At 36.5% G+C, this 21,223-nt stretch overlaps 1 protein-coding gene across 1 annotated transcript; it reads right to left on the bottom strand.

The window, feature by feature from the left end:
- Positions 1 to 69: 69 nt before the first annotated feature.
- Positions 70 to 20,555, bottom strand: LOC128657821 (homeobox protein unc-42). The gene is made up of 3 exons (XM_053712238.1): positions 20,465 to 20,555; positions 17,544 to 17,785; positions 70 to 465 (listed from the first exon to the last, which is right to left on the bottom strand). Exons 1-3 carry the CDS (start codon positions 20,553 to 20,555, stop codon positions 70 to 72), a joined length of 729 nt encoding a protein of 242 aa, XP_053568213.1.
- Between the last annotated feature and the right edge of the window lie 668 nt (positions 20,556 to 21,223).

The raw sequence follows: 21,223 nt of genomic DNA on the forward strand, positions 1-21,223 counted from the left end.
AATAATTGTTTTTGTAGGAGATCTGAAAGAGTTTACAATAAAATGTATATTGTTTAAAGAATAAACAATTTAATTCCAATGAGTAGATGGGTCTAATGCTGTCATAGGTGTCAAAGTAATCATGGAAGAAGATAATGCAGTGCTTGGAGTATTAATAGACCTAAGAGAATTGTACCAGTCATCATGCTGTCGAGGAGGTGGAGGACCTGATTGCAAATGTGGGTGACTGCTAGTGCAGGTGAACTGACCGACAGCAGTGGGTGTGTGATAGCTTGCTGAAGCCATGGAAGTAAAACGGGGAATGTGATTGAGCGCATGGGAATATTGATACTGACGAGAAGGGGAGGTCATAGAACAGACACCAGGCATAAGACCACTGCATGCTAACATTCCACTTGGTGTTGATGATTTCTGAATTGTCCTTTCATGTTTACGGTGCTTTGCTCTTCTGTTTTGAAACCACACCTATATGTAATAAAAAAAATATGGTTAGCAGTTGCCTAAAATACAAATTTATAAACAAAATAATTTTGCTAGTTTATGCTCACAGAATGTGAAAACAATTTTTTAAATCAGTATAGTCAATATAGCATCCTTTGCGTTTATGTTCCACATGTAAGCATGCACCGCTCATAAAAAAAAAATATAGTGTAACCACAGGCTGTTAACATTTTTAAAAGCTAATAAGGTATAAGCATTATGTTAAAAGAAGTCCTTAACATTTATAAATTTAGGTCTACTACAGTAAGAGGAAGAATGATCCTGGGAATTGTGAGGGGAAAATACACTATTGCCACATAGACTGTGCTTCTCCTGCTATGTTTCTGACTGCTGAGAGAATAGGGGAAATTGTATGACTTATAACAAAAGTTAAAGGGACACTGAACCCAGATTTTTTCTTTCATGATTCAGATAGAGCATGCAATTGTAAGCAACTTTCTAATTTACTCCTATTATCAAATTTTCTTCATTCTCTTGAAATCTTTATTTGAAATACAAGAATGTAAGTTTAGATGCCGGCCCATTTTTGGTGAACAACCTGGGTTGCTCTTGCTGATTGGTGGATAAATTCACCCACCAATAAACAAGTGCTGTCCAGTGTCTGAACCAAAAAATAGCTTAGATGCCTTTTTCAAATAAAGATAGCAACAGAACGAAGAAAAATTGGTAATAGGAGTAAATTAGAAAGTTGCTTAAAATTGCATGCTCTATCTGAATCGCAAAAGAAAGAATTGGGTTCAGTGTCCCTTTAATGCCAGCTGTGGTTCTAGTAAAAAAAAAAAAAACATTAAAAAAATCGAGTATAGGGGGATAGTTTTTTTTCAGCCTGGTTTTATCTTTATTTTTTCAACCTATGGTCCCTCATTTACATCTCTTCTTGCTCTGCTAGAGATCTGGGCATGTTCAAAAGGTTAAACCTTCCAAATACTGTCATGTCTAAGGTTTGGGATTGTGAGTTATAAAGCTCTCGTAGCACCCCCAAGAAACTCAATTTTATTTGTTTATTGGTAAATGTTGCATGTTAAAAAGACAAAAGAACTCTGTAATTAAACAAATAAAGAAGTAATTTTGTTTATTGTCTGCTTCCGATGGCGCGTTATATATCACAATATCGGCTGCCGAAAATATTTTCTAGTCCTATTGAAAGTATTAGAAACCTTTAAGGGATAATTTACACCCGGTTTCCAATGAAAGCGCAAACCGTTATATACACTGCCGGAGGCTGTTGATACATTGAAAGAAAATGACTCCCAGCTCAACTAGGTGTAAAAGAGGAAAAATTTGCGTTTTGAGACCTATTTTCCATTAAAATTTTAAAACTTGCAAATCATTTGTTTCAATGTAGAGATAAATTGTAATATTTATTGTTGTGCCATGTAAAGGAATTGTTGCATGTATGTTCTTATGGAAATATCAGTATGTATTTAAATATAAAAATATATGCAAGCACATATCTACAAAACTCAAACTAGAACTATGCCTAGGGCAGCAATACATATTACATATATTAATAAAGTGGAAAATATAATTATAATAAAAAAAATTGCTTAAAGTTATAAAGTATAAAAATATGTATTATAAATAAGTGTATCTTTATTTTGTCTCTCTTTAGAGTTACAGATAAGGGTCACAGAAGTTAAACGTACATTTTATATTGTAAGGTTGGGTTTCCATAGCAACTTACTTGATTTTCAGGAAATCCAACATCAGAAGTAAGAGTTTACACAACGTTAAGTTGTTCATACTTGAAAAGTGCGACCGCACGCAATGCGCAAAACATTTCAATGGAAGCCTGGAGCCATAAACTACTGTTAGCTGTCGGCAACTTTGGTAGCTTACGGATCCATTTTCTACTGCTCAATGGAAACAAGCCCATAGTGTCAGGAAGAAGCAAAGATAGGTTAACAACCGCATCTGGTAAAAATGCATTGGACAAAAGCTAGCTATTAATAATATTTATACATATGTCCACTGAAGGAGCGCATAGGCATTGGCTTTTAGCTAATAATCAGCAGCTGATAAATGACTATTACCCAACAAGGTGGTATTCAATGTATCTAACTTGGATGGATAATAAGACAATACCAGGATACAAACCTGTGACCCAAAGTATTGAAGGCATTGCAGTAAGACCCTTAACAAACTAAGCCATACCAACTGGTTAAAATAGATTATGAGAAACAAGTTGATTCATTGTGAACTGAGAGAACAACAGACATGAAATCATTGATCACTGAACTCTTGCTGATACAAAAGGTTTAACCTGCTAATCTATTTCTGGTAAAGAGGGGTTAAAGTATTGGTCTGTATGCAGATTTGCCAGCTAAGGCAAGTAGAGTCACTGCTGCCAGCCAAGTGAAGTTAAGGGACACTAAACACATTCATGCACCTTCCTCTAATCATGGGTGCTGCCATCATGGAACTTCGGTTACACTGCAGGTATCTGAAGGAGAGTTGCTGCACATGAGCAAACAAGTCAGCACTGGAATGTAGTGAACGATGGATTTCAACATAGCGACACCCATTAATAAAAGGAGGCTAGGAATAAACTACATAGTATGCTTATTTAATGTTTAAGGTCACTAGTCTGTGTGTTTTACTGACAAATAAAGTCAAAACACAGCGGTTTGTGTGATGCTTACATTATTGTTAAACACCACTGAGCTGTGTATAAATGCAACAGTATGTAATGAGCTACTCTATTGTGAAAGTGTACACTGGTCAGTCATCACCATTTTATTGTATGTCAAAAAGCCACCCACCATCCTATGCCCACACTATGCTCTTCAACATGTGTCCTGGAAATGGCTGGCCAAAATATGGCAAATCTTTTTTTTATATGGTTTTGTGCTGTTTTCTGCTTTTTAAATACTTCAGTTAACATTAAGGTCCTTTTATTAGTTGCTGACTTGGGTTGTCCATCGTATTTAAAGGGATATTGAACCCAAATTGTTTCTTGATTCAGATAGAGCAGGCAATTTTAAGCAACTTTCTAATTTACTCCTATTATCAATTTTTCTTCGTTCTCTTGCTATCTTTATATTAAAAAGAGGGCATCTAGGATTTTTTTCTTCATAAATGGAAAGAGTCCACAGCTGCATTCATTACTTTTGGGAATTCAGAACCTGACCACCAGGAGAAGGCAAAGACACCCCAGCCAAAGTCTTAAATACTCCTCCCACTTCCCTCATCCCCCAGTCATTCTTTGACTTTCGTCCCAGGAGCCTGGCAGAGAAGTGTCAGAAGTTTTCAATAGTCTCTTATGGAGGGTAGTACCCTTCGGCATGGGACTGGAGTTTTAAGTAGTCCTGTCAGCCTCTCAGTGAGAGCATGGGTGAAAGTTAGAGTCTGGAGATGCAGGGAGAGTCTTTCTGCGAAACCATTCCGACTCATATTAACAGCTCCACAAACAATCAGCGTTGACGAGTTTCGCTGCCTGCTTTTTTCTCTCAAGTTCATGGCAGAAGCGATGCTACTATCTGTCACACTTGAAGGGCTGTGCTCCTGTTCCATGGCGTAGATTCCGGTAAGATCGTTTCATTTTACTTTCATCATGGATGTATTGTAATTTCAACTGTTTATCCGAGAGGGGCTACAACTTTTTGGGGATAACTTTAACATAGGGTCCCAGTGAGGCTCCTTTTTGTATCTAGGAATCAAGGGTTAATATCTCCTGAGGGGGATTATTGAACAGGGGGTTTATAATCATGTTTGTTATGTGATTCTGTCTGCTACTGTGTAGTGTTGCTTCGGATCATGGCTATTTTGGAACATAACGGCCTATGTCTAGTGATGTGGCCTTTTCGGTCGGGTGCGCTTTTGCATGGACTGCACGGTTTACCTTGTGACTCAATTTCCGTTTTTCCTGACCGCGTGGCAATGGAGAAATCCTGGTTCCCTGGTGTCTGGTTCTCTGGAGGCGGCAGTGTCCCAGTTATGGAGGATTCTTGGAGACGGATGTCTCTGATTCAGACTCTACTTTATGCGAAGATTATGAATTGGCCCGGGTGATACATGCCCATCAGTTATGTTCCGAATGCCGTTTTAGAGTGCTCTGTTCCTCGGGATCGGGTGCCCACTGAGACATCCATCTCTGGGGATTCTATCTCTCATGAGACAAGTTTCCTACCATTAACTCTTACTATGCATGCAGGTAACCCAAGCGCTACTTACGATATTGACCGTGTTTCGTTAACTGGGGCTCGTCAAGCGTGGGATCGCCTGGTCCAGTCCAGCCTTCCAGGGGAGCGACTGCCCCTGAGGCCCTAGGGGTCAACCTTCGGGGCGGGTGTTTCCTTTTGTCCCGGCTGAGGTATGTTGCGCCTTTTGTTATAGACTGGCGCGTCTCTGTGTTCTACTAAGGCACATTTTTTGGCGTTGCTGGAGGATCCCACTCTTAATGGGTTTGGGGATTCTCAGTCTTACTCTTTGACTGGCTTGCATACATAGACATAAGGGGATGAAGTAATCTTCTTATAGTCTTTGTTATTTGTGTATCCTTTTCCAGTTCTGAGCTTGGAAGTCTCGGACCCCTGTTGGGCTGGTCCTGCGGGTCTGTCCGTTCTTCATGGGCGATAACCTACGGGTTGCCTTAGCTTTTATTTTCATCCAGTGAGGATGATTTTTATTTGGTCTAAAGCTCATGTTGTGGTGTGATGTTTCCTTTGGAAACTTTCCTCTCTGGAATTGATACTCGCGATTTTGTGGTCGCACTGTTTACAAAAGTCTTTCTGACTGTTCTTTATCCCTCCATCATCAGGGAGACTCTATGTGGCCTTGACAGTGCTGGGGCACTTGGTTTCAGGCTGGTCCTGACTGGGTACAAATCCTTCTGTCTTTTGAGGCCTAGTTCAGACACATGGCATCTTTTTATGTCCGGTGTGTCCAGTGAGGGCGCCTAGTGATCACAATATGATTTGTGTGGTTGTCTTGTTTTATTTTACAAACTTCAACTAGCATCCTGAAAGGAATTGAGGGTCCGTGGTTGCTTAGGGGCATGGGGGATTGGTTCAGTCCTTATTCGCCTTTCAATCTAGTGGGCCAGGACTCCGTTGAGATCTGCAGCGACATGCTTAGTCGTTTCCGAATTTTTCAGGAACTAGAGTGTTCCTTCCCGTTGTGGGTTGGAGGCTTGGAGTATTTAGTTCGTTCATACCGCCGTTCTTATAGTTTGGCCTTTCATGGTCTCTTTGGAAGTGTCCTTTTAGGACTTGTTCCTTTTAGAGGTTCTCTTCCTTTGGGTGGAGACTTTCTGGACTTTTTTTCTGGCGACTTTGGCTGCCTAATTAGGAAGTGAAGGCCGTGAGGCTCTGTCTTCCTTCGGGAGTTAGTCGTCTCCATATCAGGGGCAATAGGAGGTGTTGTTTTTTTTTTCCCAAGCTTTTTGCTTAGGGAATGTTTTTGCCTGGGTTCGGGATGCTTTGCATTCTTTTCCCTTGGGTGTGGTCCCCTGGAACGTTAATCTGAAAGGACTAGCCTTTCTACTCTCTTTCGGGTGACTCTGTTCTCGTTTTCATTTCCCTTAGTGCTGCTCTTGGGGCCTTTGGGCTCTAGAGAAATGTTGTGACTTTGTTGCGGCCTAGTACCTTGCTGGGGGGAGTGTTGACCTCTGGCCAATGGTGTTCTCTTCCCTTTGGTCTGGGAATTACGAGTGAGTCCTGTACCCGTTCTCCTGGTTTCCCGGTTGTCATCCACTGTGAGGTCTGATTGCTTCAGACGGGGTATCTTGTGTTCCCTGAATATGTGTCGTTCTAGGACGATTCTGGGTTCCGGGTCTGGAGTTCTTTTCTTGGATATCTGGAGACTTATGATCCTGTGGACTGGTTCAGGAAGACCCATTTTTTTTCAGGGACCCTATGTTGTGACATAGGGGCTAGCTCATTCGGCTTGCAAGCAGGTAGGGCAGAGTTCACCTCCACCCCTCGGGTACTGGTTATAAACTTTAAGGCCTGACTTGTCCTTCGGATGGAGTGTGCTCCTTTATTGGGTCAACAGTGTTGACTGTATGGTTTTTCATTCAGTCCGTGTTTTGATCATACTATGGCTTCATGTCTTGTGGACATGTACTCTGTTCTTATCTGTGCCCTTTTCTTTGGAGGGGATAGTTTATCTTCCTTTTGAGCTGGGGTTTCTTCTCTCTGGAGGGTCTTTGTCCTGCCCTGTGTGTAGGAGGATTTATCAGGTGGCTTATTTCTGTAAGGGGCAGCATCTGCTTCTCTTTGGGCTGTTCCACCTGTTGGAATTTGATCTATCTATGTAGAGACTGTCTAAGAGAGCTGTGACAGGTCTTCCTACAGATCTATTGCTCTTTTCTCTGTTCCAGGTCCCAGGGGGTTCTCCTTGGGAGTGCCTTATTTTGAAGGAGCGGATTGGGTTGGCACCTGAGCTCTGTTGGGGTGGGTGATTCCCCCCTTTTTTCTTTCCATCCCTGGGGGCTTGTGGTTGGGGTCATTCTGTCCCCCCTGTCTATCAGACATATCTATCGCTTTGGCTGGTCTGGTGTTGGAGCAGGATCTGAGATCTGTTGCTCTGCTAAATTCGTCCTCTGAGCATTCGAGGTATGGTAAGCCTCTTGAGGTTTCTCCTTTCCCCATGTTCTAGATTTGTGGGAAGGACTGGCGGCTCTTAGATAGCCTGCGACGTTATCCGCTGATTAGTGGATACTTAGCAATCTGAGGGATCCTATCTTCAGCTGCTTTCTGCTTGCCCTGCAAGTATTTAAGTTTCAGAGTCATTTTTAGATGACTGTAGCGTGCAGTGTTTTTGCTTCAGGTGTTGTTCTTCAGACCTATCTGAGCTTGCTGCACGAGGTTTTGCTTCTGAATATTTCGGTATTCTGAGCTACCTTTTTTGTGACTTGGAGGACCTTCGTCTTCAGTTACTTTTTAGAGTGCGGTTGCACTGTGTTAGGGGAGATTCTCTCTGTTTCAGATTCCCTGCCTTATCCTGTGGTTTCTGTTCTGGGGTCTGGGTGTTGCCTCCCCTTATTTCTATGAAACTGGTTGGGTCTCTGTTAGCCTGACCCGGTTTCTCGGGTTTTTCGCTCTGTGTTTGTGCCCTTTTTAGGTTTTTTTTTTCTGGAGTTCCTTATGCTAGCTGGAAGCTAGCTCAGCATACTAATGCACTGTGGCTACTCTGCACTGTAGCAAACCAAGGGTTGCAAGTTTGATCCCCGGCGAGGTCTTCTCAGCCTTTCCTCCTTTCGAGGTTAATAAAATGAGCAGCGCCTTGAGTCCCTTAAGGGGGATTAGCCGCACTTTACAAGTACAATCATGTTTTCTCCGTGCCTTTTTTTCTTTGTGGAAGAATATGGTAGTTTGTTCCCTTTCTTTAGTAAGGGGTGTGTTGTTTGGAGACCGACTGCTAGGTGACGGTGTCTTTTGGAGGCTGTTGACTCAGTCGAATCTAGTTCCTGCGGTCTTTAGCAAGGCTGTGGACTATCTGAGGGTTAGTGTCCTTGGGCTTTTTTCTTTTTTTTTTTTCAAAGTTGTTCTCGGCTTGGGATGAAGCAGGATTTAGTTGGGTAGGGGTTTTCAGGCCTGGTGCCCTCAGAATCGGCCTCCCGTTTTTGCATTCAGTGTCCTCTATAGCTTGGGTATTGTTTTCCCAAAAGTAATGAATGCAGCTGTGGACTCTTTCCATTTATGAAGAAAAACTTAAATCATGCTTACCTGATCATTTTCTTTTCTTCAGATGGAAAGAGTCCACAGCTCCTCGCCCGTATTTTTTCTGTGGGGCATCTGTTATTTTTGTTCTTCTGGCACCTTTTCACCCTGATGTTTCTTTTACTGTTCTTTGTTCCTCGGCAGAATGACTGGGGGATGAGGGAAGTGGGAGGAGTATTTAAGCCTTTGGCTGGGGTATCTATCTCCTCCTGGTGGCCAGGTTCTTATTTCCCAAAAGTAATGAATGCAGCTGTGGACTTTTTCCATCTGAAGAAAAGAAAATTATCAGGTAAGCATAATTTAAGTTTTTTGGTTTAGTACTCTGGAGAGCACTTTTTTATTGGTGGATGATGTTATCCACCAATCAGCAAGGATAACCCAGGTTGTTCACCAAAAATGGGCTGGCATCTAAACTTACATTCTTGCATTTCAAATAAAGACACCAAGTGAATTAAGAAAATGTGATAATAGGAATAAATTAGAAAGTTGCTTAAAATGTCATGCTCTATCTGAATCACAAAAGAAAAAAATTTAGTTCAGTATCCCTTTAAGGGATACTAAACCTTTATGATTCAGATAGAGCGTGCAATTTTAAGCAACTTTCTAATTTACTCCTATTATAAATTTTCTTCATTCTTTTTGTATCTTTATTTGAAAAAACTGGAATGAAAGCTAAGGAGCCGGACCATTTTTGGTTCAGCACCCTGTATAGCGCTTACCGATTGGTAGCTAAATGTAGCTACCCAGGTACTGAACCTAAAATGGGCCGGCTAGGCAGCTTCCTATATTACATACTGGTAAACCTTTTACAATAAAACAGTATAACAAATTATTATTTCAAAAAAATTATTATTACTGTACTTAAAAATGAATGTAAACAATCACAGATAAAGCATGCCTAACACCATCTGGTCTCTCACAACACTTTCAATAAAATTACATATTATAAAATTGTAATCTGAAAATGCACCATTCTTTTCTTTCTCCTGACCGCTAATAGCAAAGGCTTAAGCATAATCCATTGGATATCCTGGTATATGTGCAATTGTGTATTTAATTTAGATGCAAATCTATGCATTTGTGGTACATGAAGATATATGCAAGAATTATCGGACTGTTGTGTAGGTGTATTATGAGCTAGGACAGATACATCTTTATACAGAGAATAAAAAAGAAAAGAGGGGGGGGGGATATAAATTACATTTTATCAAAACAAGAGGTGTTCTGGATGATAAAGTTACAGACCAGAATCCCAAAAGGATTGAACCTGGAATCAGATGTAATTAATTTTTGGCAGTAAGTGCTGAAAATGCAGTTTTCAGTAGGATAATTTGACAAGGAGTGAGATGTATATAACAGTAATGTAGACAACAGCACGAAAAGAGAGAGAGTTATGATGATCCCAGCCTAGGTATCAAATCTGCTATAGGTGAGACTGGAGACAAAAATAAAACTATTAAGCAATGATGAAAAGAATAAAAACTTTGAAAGAGGCTATTGGGAGTTAAAAGTAAACAGCTTAGTGATACAATATCTGAATAAGTCACGCAGGGATTGAAGTAGCTAAAAAAGCGTAAGTAGCTTAAATAAAAATTCCTTTTCTTTTAAAATAAACAATACTTGGGAGATCAATATTATTTTGATGTGAATGTTTACGTAATAATCAGAGACTGTAAATGAAAGGGACAGAATGATTAAAAAACGCTTATACAATTACAAAGCATATCATGTAAAACGCTTAATTATATATTATAATAAGCATTTGTATATCCCAAGATGTAATGAGTAGTTAAACTTAAACAAGGCAGACAAAAGTATTGAAAGGATTTTAAAAAATGAAACAATTTATATTGTAAGTTAAAAACATGAGCATAGTGCTGTATCGATGAAATGTATCTATGAATGAAATTGGTAGCGTCATGTTCAGAGCAACCAATGATATGTGATTAACTGTTTTAAATAAACGGGGGGGGGGGGTGTATAGTGGGTCATACAGCTTGGACTACGGCGATTTGCCGAAACGCAAAAGCTGACCCCTTGGCGCTACCGTTGATGGATATGAGTGTTTGAAGAAATACTTTTCTTTTTGCTGCCGCAAAGGATTTTATCTTATTTAAAATAAAGCATTTGGATTTTAATGAGTTCCCCGGATGAGTTTCTTTCATTGATTTGATATCAGCACCTGAAACCTGGGTTGAACTCTATACTGAGGAGCGGAAGCACGGATCCCGGATGCACACAGTGCTTACAGAGCAGGAAGGAGTCGGGTCAGCGTTGCCGAGGAGGAGAGGAGCAGCGGTGAGTAAAACAATTCAAGTAATGCAGGCATAGCCTTTTTGCAACAAATAAAGTATCTTTCTCATACCGCAATTAGCTCTCTCCGTGGACCGGAACCGGTCTACCACACAAAGGGACAACTAAAAGAATTTATGTGTGTGTGTACATAAGACCAAGACTGACCCGACTTTCACAATACTGTGTTTACCTTCTTGTGTTTACCTTTTGGAGTGTATACATTGAAGTAATAATTAGTGTGGATCGTGATTATATATGGATATAAATATTGAAATGAAGAGAACTTTTTACACAGAATAGCCAATTTTTATGTGAGAGGGTTAACTTTGTATATAGATACATCTTTATGAGCCCTGAGGAGTCCCTGTTATTCATTGGGATGAAACACGTGTAGGCAGTTGTAAAAGCTGATCGCTTCTCCTGTGTTTATATTTCACTCCTTGCATTCTACCGTATTTCTGTGGTTATATTACTCTGGCTTAATGTTTATGTGAACTGCATAGATCCTCATGATATTATTATGACATTACCCTTACATTACTCTTTCTTTTGGGGTTGTCCTCTAATAGAGGTGTTGCATTGTCACTATTATATTTAGCCACTTATTAATAGACATTTAATTTTCCTATGAGACGTCTCACTTAGCTTTTTAGCTCATATTTGTTTTCAATTTTCTTTATGGTCACATGACCCTCATTAAGAATATTGTTGCTTTTTGGAAATAATAAAATTATGAGTGCCCTGCAAGCATGCTAGTTGTCAAGTCTTTATTCTAGGTTTCCACCTGGCTCCACAATCAGCTCTATTTATTTTAATACTTAGGTTGATTCCTTGAGATAGTTATATCTCTGTTTCTTTAAGGGCTCCATGTACTAAGCAGTCAGCGAGCTACCCGCAACAAATCTTGCGTCAAAACTCGCAAACTGATATGTACAAAGTCGTCAACTATGTTCAAACTCGCATCTTTAAAATTGCGAGCGTACTTATCCGCCAAACCTCGCTACCTCTCCATTTTTCACTGTAATTAGACACATTTGACCACCAACTCGCCAAAAACGAATGTACTAAAAAATCTATTTGTCCGCTCGCTACAATTTCCGCTCCCACCTCGTTATTTTTGCCTCGCCACCTTTTAGGTGGTGGGCAAGGTACAAAACAATAGGAAAGTCGATCTAGACGCCAGTCTAGACATATATAAAAGGCAGTAATATCAGCATTGTACAGCATAACTGGCGTCTAATTTGTCTCTCATTTCCATGTACATAAATTGCGCCAAATTTGTCGACTGTCAGATCCAGATGAAGCCATATCCAAATTGTAAATAAATATTACAAAAATAACGCTCTGTTATCACTCTTCAAATTTTTTTTAACAATAATAAAGTTGTTTAGATAAGTTGAACTTTTATAGGAGCAAAATTCTATTCCAGCGACTACTATGATGTTCGTGACACCTTGCATGTCACGTGTTAATAATTGGCCAGACAATTCAACTGAAAGTTAAGTACATCAGCTTAGTCGCGGCGAGCGAGGCGTCAAATTTATCAAAATTCTGCCACTGCTCGCGGCGGGCTAGACTTGTCTATTTATTGGGGGATTATTAGTACATAGTGACAGCGGACACCATTTCGCCCGCCGCGAGTAACGGCGAGTTTATCCGCGTCTAAAATGACGGATGAATTGACGGCTTAGTACATGGAGCCCTAAATGTGTATATGAGAGTGCTGAATTCCCTATCTTTTTATAAGGACTACTTCTCCTTATTTTCTCCCTACATATATATTTGTTGTAATTAGTTACATAGGGTCTGCACCTCAAGTATGATAATATTACACAGAGCAAGATATTGTTATGGCTCCCTTATTTCCATTTTTCTATTTTTACCTTTTGGAGTGTATACATTGAAGTAATAATTAGTGTGGATCGTGATTATATATGGATAAAAATATTGAAATGAAGAGAACTTTTTACACAGAATAGCCGATTTTTATGTGAGAGGGTTAACTTTGTATATAGATACATCTTTATGACACATTAATACAAAGTTTATGATATGTTATTTGTATGACTTGAACTAATTTGATGTACAGGCTAACATTTATATGTCAATATATTATATTAATTGAATGATTTATTCTATCATTTACTCAAAAATGAAACGTGTTCACAATTAAAATATAATCATTTGAAAGCTTGGCCATGATTGCAAATAAGTTTTTGGGGATTATAAAATGTTAATTGTTAAATTACAAAAACATTATTTAATTTAACACCATTAAAGGGACAGTCTAGACCACTAATTTTCAAGCCTGTCCTCAGACCTCCCTAACATGCCAGATTTTCAGGATATCTGAACTGGAGTACAGGTGAAATAATCAGCTGATTAGTAAACATGGTTATTAAACTGTTCTCTCACCCAAAGTAATCCTGAAAATCTGGCATGTTAGGGAGGCCTGGGGACAGGTTTGAAAATCAGTGGTCTAGACCCAATACTTATTCTTTACATACCAGACAAGCATCTTGCAATGGATTCCACGTATATAAGCTTTTAACCCCTTAATGACCACAATGTACCCTGTATGTCACTGGTCATTAAGGGGGTTTTCAGGACATAATAGCACAAGTCTAGCAAGAACACGCTATTAATGCCCTCCCTCCAGCAGGCTTTGTGGAATAGAGCAGTTTCAATGCTGGTGGCAAGACTGCGCTATAAAACAATCAAGTCCCAAAAAAAGGCCAGTGACATACAGGGTACGTCGCTGGTCCTTAAGGGGTTAAGAAGTACATAAAACTTTTAAATAATCAAAGTTTTCTTGTATGACAGTTTAGCAGTGCACATTTAATATGTTTTAGTTAGTTACTTCAAATTGCACATGCACAAATCAGCATGTGAGAGTAGGAAAACTTATTTAAGAGTCGATTATTACTGGCTTCTACCAAAATATACATGGAATAGGTGGGCGGAGCTTTGCAGGCATTTTCGTCTCCTAACAGACAATGAATATTTAAATGTAAGGATGGCCAGTTGCAGGATGCTTCTCTTGTATATAACAATAAGTAATCAAATTGTGTATTGGGTGTATACTGTCCTTTTAAGCCAGGGTTTAGATTCAATAATCTTTATTATTTTATTTATTATTTAATCTTGTAAATAAGTGGTCTTTTTATAATAGAGGTCAAGTTTACATTAAAGGGACAGTATACTATAAATAATAATAATATAATAATTGTTTTCCCTTAATGTGTTTCTAATTACTTTTTTTTACCAGCTGCAGAGTATAACATTTATAAGATTTGCTTTTTTAAGGCTTATTTGTGCATATGAATTAGCTGATTTTGTGTTTTGAAGCTACAACCTAATTAAATGGGTTGAGCTTGTAGGTATAATCAGATTTCATTACTGTATCACATTGTGTACATATACATGCTTCTTTATATTATATCTGTCCATAAACCCAATCACCAATACTTGTAGAGAACAATAGAAAATTAACATTTTATTACCTTATCTCTTCTATAACCCACTGAGAGTGTAATTTATTCTACTGGCCTTGAGGCCAAAAACTTTCAGGATGGGTGGGGATACCACAGGCTAAATAAACTATTTCAAATGCGAATATAAGGGTAATGGTAATACTTGTAGACAATTTAAAACACTCCAGCAGGTAAAGTGGATCATTGTGAACAAATTAAAGGGGAGACATTTTTTGAGTAAACTCTCCCTTTAATTGTATATTCTTGCAAACTATCCTATCAAGACACCTGCATTCTGATACTTAAAGGGACAGTATACTGTAAAATTGTTTTTTCCTTAATGTGTTTACAATTGCTTTTTTTACCAACTGCAGAGTAAAAAAAAAAATGAAAATTAGCCTTTTAAGGTTTATTTGTGTATATTAAAGCTCTGATTTTGTGTTTTGAAACCACAACCTAATAAAATGGGTTGAGCTTGTAGGTATAATCAGATCTCATTACTGTATCACACTGTGTACATATACATGCTTCTTTATCTTATATCTGTCCGTAAACCAATCACCAGTACTTGGAGAGAACAATGGAAAATCTAAATTTTATTACCTTATCTCTGCTATATCCTACTCTGAGTGTAATTTCTTCTGCTGGCTGTGTTTACAAAGCTTATCTATAGCTTGGACCTGCGGCCACAAACTTTCAGAATAGGTGGGGATACCACATGCTAAATCAACTATTTCAAATGCCAATATAAGGGTAAAGGAGATACTTGTAAACAATTTAATTCACTCCAGCAGGTAAAGTGGATTATTGGGAACAAATTAAAGAGGAGAAAAATTTTGAGTAAACTGTCCCTTTAATATTTGAAACCTCAAGTTAAAGGCTTTAGTAATTAATGTATTAATTTAATGAATAAAATACAGAGTAATATTGCTCCAACAGCTCATTTATATTGTTATAATGAAGAAATAAACTGCCTGCTGTGTTAAGGCTGGGACATCATTTTTGGGTACTGGTAGGCAGATAAACCATACAACATTTTTTTTAAAAACACATGAAAGTTAAACATTTATGGTTCAGATAGAGCTTAAACTTTTCAATTTACTCCTTTCATCAAATATACCTCTTTCTTTTTGTATGCTTTGTTGAAAATCATATCTAGGTAACCTCAATTCACTACTGGGAACTAGCTGGTGATTGGTGACTGCACACATATGTCTCTTGCCACTGGCTCACCAAATGTGTTGAGTTAGGTCCCATTGCTGTTCTCAAGCTGACTTTTACTTTATGTTTAATCCCTTTGTAGGGTTTATAAACATAGTTATATGTCAACAGCAGCGCAATAATAAAACGCTCCAACACATTAGATCATTTTCATTTTCCACTTTCACGCCTCTTTTAAGAATAATGTAATCTAGATTCTATAGGGGATTCATTCCCAGGAGTGCTGATTTGAGGGGAGCAGGGAATAGTGCAGGAGGCAACTATGTCTTCAACGCGTTCTAACAGAACAGGGAAGGCATTTTCATGAAACTGTATGTTTTATGTTAAAAATTAAAGCTGTTCACCAGGTTAGAGGTTAGGTACTTCTGTTCCTTTAAGATTTTTTTTTTTTCTCAGGTATCTCCAACCTTCATCTCTTTGTGAAAATAAATATAGGAGATTTAATTAAAGGGACAGTATACACCAATTGTCATATAACTGCATGTAATAGACACTACAATAAAGAAGAATATGCACAGATACTGATATAAAAATCCAGTAAAAAAACTTTAAAAAAAAACTTACTTAGAAGCTCCCAATTTAGCACTGTTGATGCGGTAAAGCTTTGACACCCACTGTAAGGGGCTGAGAAAGCAAAGATAGCAGACACTCCCCCCTCCCCTGCATATGAAAAGACCCATTATACAAACATGAGTATGCTAGAATCTGTAGACATCAGTATACATCTAAAACTTTGGGGCTTGGTTAGGAATCTGAAAATCAGCACAATGTTATGGTAAAGGAAGCAAAACTATACATTTTTACAAAAACACTAGCAGAGGGGATATATAAATGGAACAAAACATTTATGCAAAGAGAAATCTAGTGTACAATGTCCCTTTAAGGGCAAAAGTGTATATTTTTATTTTATAATAATTACTGGGCTAAGGTTACTTGAAATACAATGAACATTAAAGTGTCTCCAAATTCTGCTATTCATTTTAATAGACCTTAATTTACTTTAATAATTGTGTGTTTCTTAATGACCAGATATTCTTTTTAATTAAATAAAACATAGAAAACATGAGCATCTCTTGAGCACAGAATCAGAACTAGGATTTACACTTTTCTTCTCCTTTTAGCCACTTACGGAAGGCATTCAGTCTCTCCAAAGGATGAGCATTCGGACAATCAAAAAATTGAAAATACTGATAGAGAAATTAAGGCTGAGATTGGGGAAATAAACTACAAATAGGAGTACTCTAGAGCAGTGGTCTTAAAGTACTGGCCCTGTGGCCCTCAAGAAGTTTAATCTGGCCCTCCATTGTTTATTAGGTAAATTATTAATTTGGCCCCATCAAATTGTTAAGGGTTCTAAGAGGTGTAACAAGTTAATGTTCTATATAGGTTCCAGAATGATCCCTTCACTTGGCACTCACAAGTTAAATATACACTGTGTATGTCTATTGTGAACTACAGCTCCTACCATGCACTCCTACTTGGGTAAATGTCACTTCCAGTTTCTAGCATATCCAGTTCCAGAGCACTTATTTTGTTCAAGTGGCCCCCATGGGAGAAGAAGACTTGGCTAGTGGCCCCCGGATACAATGAGCTGGATACTACTGCTCTAAAGCAAGGATGGCCAATTTGTGGCCCATGGGCTATATGTTGCCCTCTGCACTAGTCTTTGTGGCCCCTAGGCAAAAAGCAAAACTACAAACGTGTGCTTAGGGGACTTCTGGTAGGTGGGCAAACAAGGTAACCTCTACTCAAAAGAGCTGTGGCAGATACAGAATACCCTGCAACCTTGACAAAAGCTTGCCTTGTGCCACTGAACATTTTTAGGTAACTTATTATTATTTATGTTATTATCATTTATTTAGAAACAACTAGCTTATTGTGTAGTGAATGATATACTATTAAATACATTGTATGATTATAGAGTAAAATAAGCAAAGACGGTTGCATGAATCACAAAGGGTAAAAAGTCTTACACTTGAGTTACAGTTTTCTGTTAATCACCTTTATGTGAAGTGAAAGGACAGGTACGATAACATGCTAAAGGAATGTTCACAAGAACCACTTGCGGCGTCATAATATCTCAGCATAATAATCAGATTTAGTCATCAACATTTTGGACGATCAAAACAAGTAACCAGCAAAAGTACTTTCATTGTTTATGTTGTAACCTGTTTGTGGGGACTATCTATCTATCTATCTATCTATCTATCTATCTATCTATCTATCTATTATCTAGCCATCTATCTGTCTATCTATCTATCAATCAATCATCTGTATGCCTCTCTGTCTGTCTATCTAACTGTCTGCATGCCTATCTATCTATTACTATTTAAAATGTTTGTTTTCTGGGTTTGCAATGCTCTCAAATATACAACAGTACAACAATCACCTGTATTCTTGCTTCATTTAACTTTGTAATCTTGGCTAGTTCCTCTCGACAATAGATATCTGGGTAATGATTCTTGACGAATGCTGCTTCCAAATGTTCAAGTTGTTCTTGACTGAATGTGGTGCGATGTCTCCGTCGTGTTGGTGTTGGATAATGAGGAGATACATGCCTGTTTGATGACAATAATGAGTTCCCTTCCATGGTGGACAGTTCTGAAAATGTTTTATATGAACTGTCAATATCTGTTGAAAAAAAAAGAAAAATAACAGTTCATGGCTCTCCACAGGTCTGTTAATCTTATATCATTTGTCCCTTTATTGACTAAATTACATATTTTCCATAACAAACCAAGTGTTTTGCTTTATTTTTATTTTTACTTTTAATTTTTGAAATGTTGATGGTATAGCACAAAACTGCAAAAGTTGAGAAAAATATGTGTTATTCTAGATAACTAATATTAGTGCCATATTTTAAAGTCACAAATTATATCACATTTTTACATTAAGGCATAACCCCTTCTTTACTGGATGGTGTGTGTTAAAATCTTAGCACAACCAAAAGCAAAATAAAACCAATAGGGGAACTCTTATACACAGCCAAATAATGCTCATGAAAAGCATTCAAATAATTGCCTCAAAAGGAAAACAAACAAATTCACCGTCTGAAAATGCAAACCATAAAACTATGGAGAGCTTCATAAAAAAGGAATTGACATACATACAAATAGCAATAAAACACTTGCATAATATAAATATATACTATATTTCTATATTTTATAACAATTTAAATTAAATTCAATGAAAATGTGACAATTTTAATAGATGGTTAGATTTATATATACAGTATATATATACCTATATACCTGCCTAGTTTATAAATTGATGCTACACATTATTATAAATACATATTGGGTTGTGAGATTAATATAAATTAAACAAAACAAGATATATATATATATATATAGATATATATATATATATATATACACACACACAAACACACACACCTAACCTTATAATGTGTAAAGCGTGGCTTCCTTGCAATATTAAAAAATATAGTGGCCACTTAATTGTTTTTTAAATTCCACTATGTAATAAAAAAAAGAAAAAGGCAGACTAATAGCACACCTACTGGTTTCCTCACTCAGTAATCTATTGAGGTATATGTGGGATTGCTTAATTATTATTATTATAACATAGTATTTATTAATAGAAATTTGTAGTATCAGTTTAAATAACCTGGGCACATATAAATATACCCATTTGTAAGTAACTTTTGATATTACATTACACAATATTGATATTTAATTGCTCTGGAGGTTAATAGATTGTGGTGGTTAAACATATACTAGATGAAATATATGAATTACAGCCAAATTTGACTTTAATCACCTTTAAAGCATAGTAATTATTTGACTTACAATGGAAAAAAATGTTACCTAGATACTGATTTTAGAATTTGGTTAAACCCTTAAGATAATTATTAAGCTCATATAAGAGAATAATACAAATTATCCAATAAATAGAATACTTATACAAAGTACAAAACATTACATCACAACCCCCAAAAATAGAATTTTTGAAAATACAACCATATAGGAAAGTAGCTCATAATTATAAGGTTATCTTGTGTAAGCCCATATCCTGATTCCTTGACTCATCACCCTTCTTTATGACAATGATGAGTGTAACCGTATACCAGTTGCAGCCCACGTTAGTTATAGCAGGAGATACAATTTAAATGACCATTGTAATGCTTTTTGTGGACAAGATTTGGAGGTTTCAAAAACCCAGAAAGTTTTTTTTTTTCTTCTTGTACCATGTTATGGTTTGCTAGTTTAACTGTAAAATTTGAAAATTGATACCTCTTATCACCTAGTTATACCCCTAAACTAATCACAGCAGCATTCCACTCATTATTATATGTCCTGATGACTTTACACATATAGATCATTAAAAAAAAAATTTTTTGTAAATATTATGAATTAATGATTTTAGAAAAAGTAAAAATATATTTTGTTAAAATTATTACTGTTTGTAACAAGTTTTTTCTTGTATAAGAGATTCCCATTAATGATAATAATACAAATGTTTCACTATATATCTGTTTAAATTGTTCATAATTTAAATGCAGTGTTTATTACTTCAATATACCATATATTTCTTAACTTATTAAAGTGAGATTTTTTATAGAAAGGCCTTCTAATTTTGTAGTTGATACAATATTTTTATATAAATATCCATTTTAGTAATTTAATCCTTACATGTTTCTTATAGTAAATTACTCCTTAGGATGTCATGTTTATATGCATACAGTTTTAAAAATGTATTTTTTCTTAAATTTTATCTTATATTATCAGGTTTATAATAATATACTATTTCAATGTTATAGATTATAAGAATAGTATGAAGAATATGGTATCTATCTATCTATCTATCTATCTATCTATCTATCTATCTATCTTTCTATCAATCTATCCATCAATGTATCTGCAGGTACTACTCTCTGGGATTGACAGATGGTGCAAAATATATAAAAACAGATAGCAATTTTAAGGTAAAATTTAAAGCATAATAATATATTTAAATTTACATTAGAACCTTATATTTTTATGATTTATAAAAAAAATAATACATTAATTAATTAATTAATTATTTAATTATTTAATTAATTAATGTATAACTTATTTATAACCCTTTATAATTTTTTATTTTTTTCATTTGGTTAATATTTGTTGTTAATGTTTAAACCAATTTAATTCCCTTTAAAAATTCCATTATTATTTTGTCTATGACATATAAAAATGTTATTGTATGTAAACATTATCTCATTAGTGATACACAAAAAAAAATAATAAGACATTGCTTAAAACTTACTATCTATGGTTATGAAAGTTATCTTATTCTCTTCATTTTTCTTACCTGCTGTTGATGTGACTGCAGCAATTTCAGAATAGACCTCATGATATTCTGAACATTTCTTCTTAGATCCCTTTACTCTGGCATCATCCATCTTATCACCAACCCAGTTTAGTCTGTCACTTACCGTTTAATTGTTGTAATGAAACAGTTCTTTTTTTTCCCAATTTTAACTTAGCAAGGGTGTGATGTCACCCAAATCCCAACTCAGTTAAGCCTCCAATCACATCAGTCCCATCTAATTAAGTAGAGCTCCCAGCTAATCATGGTAGGACAGAAACTAGCCCCAAATCAACCTCTGACCTGACAAAGACATTGACTGCATCTGTGTACGTGGCCTATTGAAAAGTGTATACAGTTAAAATAATAGGAACACTTTGTCTCTGTGGGTGGCATTAGTAAAACTAAGTGGACAGAGGAGAGATAAAGTTTACATTAAGATTTGGCTCTTGAAAGAAAAATGTACCTTGGTAATCTTACAAAAATACCTTGTACTACCATAAATGTGACCAATTGTAATTCTAATACGAGTTTTAGTAGTTCCATTTAATCAAGTAGATTACAAAAGACTATAAAAGGATTGCATTCCACATGCAAACATATTTTTCTATGGTACCCTAGATCTGCATTTAACATTGGAATTTTTCATTTAATTAATAGCACTTAGAGAAAGCCTAAAAATTAACTGAAACAAATCTCTCATGCTACTATTGCTTGTAATTACGCATTTTTCTTATGTTTTAAAATAGGTTTATATAAAAA

Source organism: Bombina bombina, chromosome 4 (genome assembly GCF_027579735.1).
Source record: "Bombina bombina isolate aBomBom1 chromosome 4, aBomBom1.pri, whole genome shotgun sequence".
NCBI classification, from domain to species: domain Eukaryota; kingdom Metazoa; phylum Chordata; class Amphibia; order Anura; family Bombinatoridae; genus Bombina; species Bombina bombina.